Source organism: Nicotiana attenuata, unplaced genomic scaffold (assembly GCF_001879085.1).
Source record: "Nicotiana attenuata strain UT unplaced genomic scaffold, NIATTr2, whole genome shotgun sequence".
NCBI classification, from domain to species: Eukaryota; Viridiplantae; Streptophyta; class Magnoliopsida; order Solanales; family Solanaceae; genus Nicotiana; species Nicotiana attenuata.
The window spans coordinates 141,549-147,960 of record NW_017671636.1 but is presented as its reverse complement, the minus strand read 5'-3'; the positions used below and the strand labels follow the sequence as shown (position 1 = coordinate 147,960).

At 32.9% G+C, this 6,412-nt stretch overlaps 1 protein-coding gene across 1 annotated transcript; it reads right to left on the bottom strand.

Moving 5' to 3' along the window:
* Positions 1–3,341: 3,341 nt before the first annotated feature.
* On the bottom strand, positions 3,342–6,412 carry LOC109209417. The gene is made up of 7 exons (XM_019372674.1): positions 5,820–6,412; positions 4,948–5,343; positions 4,774–4,892; positions 4,538–4,617; positions 3,949–4,437; positions 3,489–3,851; positions 3,342–3,362 (listed from the first exon to the last, which is right to left on the bottom strand). The coding sequence occupies exons 1-7, from the start codon at positions 6,410–6,412 to the stop codon at positions 3,342–3,344; spliced, it is 2,061 nt and encodes a 686-aa protein (XP_019228219.1).

Here is a 6,412-nt window from a genome sequence, read left to right as displayed (position 1 = left end):
AAATGAATCAAAGAAGGAGATAACATCGTTGAAGGAATATCTCGTTTCTACGTTCTCTGACGTATTTAAAGCAATTGAATCATTGAAGATGAACAAAGAGGTCAACACACCCATAAAGGTCATATATTTTTATTTTATGTGAAATTTTTTACTAAGTCTTTTCTATTTGTGCTATCCCATTTGTTTATGCAAATACTATTTGTTTATCTAATTTTCAGCATAATATTGTGGAGAACGCTAATAGTAATGACGGTGGAACCACATTCGACTTGATGACTGACCACCAAATTAGAGTCGATGGAATTCAATTGTCCGACAAAAAGTGTGATGGTATGTTTGTAGCGAATATTGTATTTCAAATTGGAATATTATCATTTGTTTGAGTTACCTAATGGATTCTAAATTGGAATAGTTTTAAGAAAGAATCGTTTAAGTATTGTATTCCACACCTGAATATTGTGTTTTTTAAACTTGAATACTGTATTCTAAATTCGAATATTATTGTATTCCAAATTAGAATAGTGTATTCTAAATTATAACATTACATATTTAATTAGTATTAAGTTCTGTATTCCAAATCAGAATATTGTGGTATGTTGTTTCCAATATTACCATCTAAATTAGAATATTGTGAGTTTTATTTAGAGACGAATATTGTGTTCTTATACATTACAATATTGATTGACTAATGGTAGTATTGAGTGAATACTTTTAGAAATTATTGGAATATTACAGTTTCAATTTTGAATACTATAGAATCAATTTGTGAATTCGTGGGTATGCTATTATTTTACCATTTACATAGAGAAAGGAGGTGAATCCATTGGGATATCGGAAAACCTATATGATGGGGATGTCAAGGATGTGTCTGGTCAACACAGTAATGGTATTACAACTGTCGAATTTTCCAATGTTGGTATTGCAAGTATTTCTCATGAATAGTTTTCTTTTACAAATGTTTACCGTGACGCATAACCTGTTATTTTTCTAATAGAAATATATTGAGTAATGTACAGATCCTAGATTTGAAGAGGTTGAGGCAAATGAGAAAAATGCAGAATTAGAATTTGTTGAGCAGCAACAATTGGTAGATGTCCCTGAGACACAAATCGACCCAATTACCAGAGAGGTTGCCACTAAGATAACTCCAGTTAACTTGATAAGAGCAAGACGTCCTGCAGCTGTGCGTCGATCACCATATCTCACTGACTTTGATTCTGGTGCTACTAACCGTGAAGCTTCTTCCAAACAACAGATTTTCAAGGGAAAGTATCCGTTTGAAGTCTCAATTAAAGAGAAAGTTGATGCGACCATCCTTAGAGAGTTTACCAAATTTGTAAAAAAGGGGCTTAACACCAAATTAAAGTAAGCTTACGTTTTATTTATAACTTTTTTTATGCTTTTGGATTTGATGTTTATTTTGAATACATGTAAAAAAAATTGTCAGGGAGAAGTATTCTAATAAGAATAAAAAACTAGATCCTGTTTTTGACTTCGGAGTTACACATATAGAAGATAAGCTATGGTTTCACGCACTCAAGTTTGGTGGTCAACCCCTAGATGGCTGGGTATGTTTTTCTTGGAATATTGTTTATTGGTTTACGTTGTTTTATAGCTCTTCTTTAATAGTCTATATATTATACAATTCTTTATAGAATATTCATGTCGTTACTGATTATTTTTTATATCGACATGTGCAGCATTTAGATGTAATATTTTACTATTTGAGGAAGAAAGGTCAATACGGGGTTAATATTCCTACAAAGTTCACTACCACTGATCGTTTCTTCGATGTTAGTATCCAAGGTGTCTATGAAAAGTATGTATCAAGTAACAATCAAGGATCACTGATTGATACATCGAATGTAATAGCCAAGTACATTCTTGGCAATCATATGCAACGCAACACAGCGTGGTATAATGTCGATCACGTTCTTTTTTCAATATATGTTTCAGAACGATGGCATTGGATTCTAGGAATATTAACATTTCAAGATAGGTGCATATATGTGTATGACTCCATTCGAAGTGCGCATCATGACGTTGAAGTTCGTAAAGTTATGGAGTCGTATTCCATCTTGATTCCATATTTTTTGGAAAAAGTTGGATTTTATGAGAAAATGAATGATAGTGTTTTGGATGGTGTTGCATATGCCGGAAAGTCATTGGTAGACCCCTTTGAAGTCTTAATGGTTAATGACTTACCATTACGGGAAAACACGTATGTCATCCACATATTGGCATTGTTATTTTCAGATTTTTAACTCTCCCATTAGCTTATTAGATGTGTTACTAATATTAGTTTAAATTTCAATTTCAGTGACTGTGGAGTTTATGTGGCATCCTTTGCTGAATTCTTTATTGAAGGTCTGGAAATCCCTATTGACAAGTTTGATGCTAAGGGATATCGCAACAGGTTGGGAGCAACTCTATGGCAATACGGCAAGATGAAACAAGATGCAAAAATAGCTAGTGATTCTGAATCATAACTGTAGTTGGAGATGTTGGTTGTTTTTAGATAATTTTTGGGGTATATCGCTACTTTATTCAGTTTCTTTTTAACAAGTACCCTATTATTGTTCAATTTTAATTTTAATAATTTTTTGTCCAAATGAGATTTGCATTAGTTTTGTCTATTCCAGCTCGTAGTTATTCAAGTGAAGCCATTATAGCTCAATCAGGGTATATACAGGATAAAAGCATTCCTTCGAATTGAATGAATATTTCTTTTTCAGAACCTCTTACACTTTTTATCTACCAAGTTATTAAATAAAAATTGTTGCATAAAGCTTCCAGTAGAGTTTTGTCTAAAACCTTATATTTTTCACATATTCCAAATTATAATATTGTGATATGTTAGGTTTCAATATTGTATTCCAGTAAATTCTTTTGTACTTGACTATGCATCATTTAGTATGACTCTATTGAATATTGTATTCCAATTTAGCATATTGTATTCGAATTAAGAATATTGTATTCTAAATTAGAATATCAGAACTATGTTATTATAACTCTATTGAATATTGTATTCCAATTTAGCATATTGTGCTCCAATTAAGAATATTGTATTCTAAATTAGAATATCGTACTATGTTATTATAACTCTATTGAATATTGTAATCCAATTTAGCATATTGTGTTCCAATTAAGAATATTGTATTCTAAATTAGAATATTATACTACTTTGTTATGGTACTTTTACACATCAATGAATGTAGCTGCTAATTTTCTTCGAATTTGTAACGGCGCTATACTTCTGCTATGACGATATTGCAAATACAATAGTACATATTTGGAAGCATATAAAAGAAAATGCAAACCATTTATTATAAAATTCAATATCAGTTCCCTTTTGAGTAAACCTAACAAAACAACGACAAAGTTATCATATCTCTAATAAAATGACAAATTTAATCTCTTCTAGGAACATTTCTGCATGTTCTTCGATTGTGACACTCATGTCCACATTGTTTGCAAGTATTTTTTACCTTTTTAGCGTGTCGTTCCCATACATACAATCCTCTTTTTTTCTTCGGCCTTCCTGGTTGTATTTTTCCTACTGGTGGAGACACCGATTCTTCCAAGATGTCTGTAGGAATATTCCAGTTTCTTTCACTGGGTATAGGGTGCACATATTCTTCATATGTCTTCATTAAATATCCCTTGGTGTAATAAATAGAGCAAAATTCATATGGATCCATGCCCTTGCTCGTCACAATCGCCAACGCATGAGGACACGGTATCTCATCCATTTCAAATCTCTTGCAAGAGCAGGTTCGATTGCCCAGATTCACCATATAACGAATTCCTTCTTCATAAACTGTATGTATGTGCTCGTTCGAAGGTTTCACCTGCATTTATGAAAATAAATGCATTAGTATACTGCTTTCACTCATACGTCTTCTAAAAAGTTTGAAAATATATATGTACAAATATAATGCAACTTACAGTCATCATCTGAGAATCTAAATAATTATCAGACAGGATATCTTCATATTTCTTTCCCAGCTTAGTATTAGTCACCTTTGCATTCATGTTGTTTTTGTAATTCCAATCCCGAACCAACGAATGTATTGACTCCAACAAAGGCAGTATAGGTAGTTCTCTTGCACTCTTATTTACCGAATTCATTGACTCGGTAATGTTAGATGTCATAACCATGGTTCTGTTAACTTCAGAGTAAGCTCTTGACCATCTGTGATATCCAGCATTAAACAAGTATTCTTTAACCCTCTTGTCAATACTATTTATATTACGCATATGTTGCTCAAGTTCTTCAGTAGTGTATGCTCTTGCAGCCGCAAAGAACAAGTTCTTGATATTCTTTTTACTCTTTTTGTACCTTGACTTTATATTGTTCCACAAATGGTATATGCATGCACAATGAGGTACTTCAGGATACACAGTCAAAGTTGCCTTTGCAATACTCAGGCTATTCTTTAGATCGTTCCACTCGTTTAAGAATACTCATACAGTCTAATAAAATAATAAAAAAACCCAAAGAAAAGAAGCGAGGCTCGCTGAACTATTGATTAACGTCCTTCAAAGAAAAGAGCCACTCCCACGAGGCATCATTCTCCGAATCAACAACTGAATATGCAAGAGGAAAATTTTTGCCTGTTTACATTATGAACCACAATTATCATACAAATAAAGAAGTTAAATAATTTTATCAACAATTATTATGATACCAAGTAAATACAAGAAACAACAGAAACATTTAGTTGTTATATACTGTTACTGATAATAGTATTGCAAAATGTTTGAACTTACCATCTGCATCCTGCGTGCATGCTATGATTAAAACGCCTCGGTGTGCAAATTTCAAAAAGGTGCCATCAACTACAACAATAGGCTTGCAATATTCCCAACCCTTAATTGTATTCCCAACCCTTAATTGATGCATACAATGCAACAAAAACGTACAAGAAGCATCCATCTACAGACTTATGGAGCTTTGCTACAGATCCAGGATTTGTATTCAACAACATATAAATGTTGCTTGGGATCTTTTCATATGATCCGCTTGGATTCCCTCGCATTATTTCAAGAGCTTTCTCCTTCGATCTCCAAGCTTTCATATATGTAATGTCCAAACCATAATCTTTTTTCATGTCACGCATGATGTCTGCTGGTGTGTATACTGACTTCGGATTATCATACTTGCTACTTATCATACTTCCAATGATACCATAGGTAGCATGACGTTGCCTAGCTAATTTATCCTCAACGGTGCAAGTGTGAACACTATTAAACTTCGTCACTTTAAAGAGTTCTGTATTGTGCAAGCTTGAGGATTTCAAATACCACGAACAGCTTTTGCTCACACATTCAAGGCAGAACCTAATTTAAACATAATAAGGTATTCGACTTAGAAGATGCAAATAAGATAACTCAGTAATATAAACTACAATTGTATTCACTCCGTATGGTGCAACATTCAACACGTAATGAATACTATTCTTTTATAATATTCATAATATTCACCTAAATTATGATTTGGATGTATTCATAACTAGTAATATTCCATTACATATGGGTGTATTCAGAATATATGATACAAAATGTACAGCACTATTCATGTCTAAACAAACAATAAACCATTTGCATTCAAATTATATATCCTACGTAAATATTACTTAATGACTAAGGAGTATTCTTCCCATGTAAAATAATATTCTAACGTCTTGCAATATTCAAACAAAACACAATAATATTCATATCATATATGTTGACGAATATTCACGTTGAACATGGAATAAATATCCAACAGAAGAGTACTACATTTGTTATTGACGAACAGAAAGACTTCCATATACCTCTTGGAACAAGACTTTTTAACCATGAATTGAAATTTCTTGCGTATTGCATAGTGGTTCATGGCAGCATAAAGTGTTTCATTGTCTTGGTATAACTGTCCTTCTTCAATTTCTTGATTTAAAGGGTCGCTTATTATACCATCAGAAAGTACACCAATATCATTTTGATAAGTTCCATCTCCGATCATCAACATAGTCTCGACGCATACCATTTCGGGTATATCTAATCCTAGATAATCATCACACAACGTTCCTCTAGGTTTTGCATCTGAGGAACACAACCCAGTATTCTTCTCCTTCATCGCTATGCATAACGAAATCTCTGTGAACTCTAAGTTCCTCCTTTTCAATTCAATGTAAAGCCGAACGCTCATGTCGTTAACCACTTCGATTGGTGTATACCGTTCCTTAACCTTGTACTTAATATCAATCAAGTTTGTACCATTGCAAATCCCTATATGCTTTGCAATTACCTGCACCAATTCATCGTATTTGCAACAAAAATAGATAACAACTCCGTTAATAGAATAATTCACATAACTGCCGCTGTCCCATACTCTGCCATGTTGAATCATGATTGGTATATCTTCCAT

What these genes read in the sequence shown, in the direction of transcription:
- LOC109209417 (XM_019372674.1), bottom strand. Translation starts at nt 6,412, where the DNA reads ATGGAAGATATACCAATCATGATTCAACATGGCAGAGTATGGGACAGC. An exon ending in AAAAAGTCTTGTTCCAAGAG is followed by an intron (nt 5,344 to 5,819) that starts GTATATGGAAGT and finishes TGTTTAAATTAG; the next exon opens with GTTCTGCCTTGAATGTGTGA. An exon ending in ATGCACGCAGGATGCAGATG is followed by an intron (nt 4,618 to 4,773) that starts GTAAGTTCAAAC and finishes TAATGTAAACAG; the next exon opens with GCAAAAATTTTCCTCTTGCA.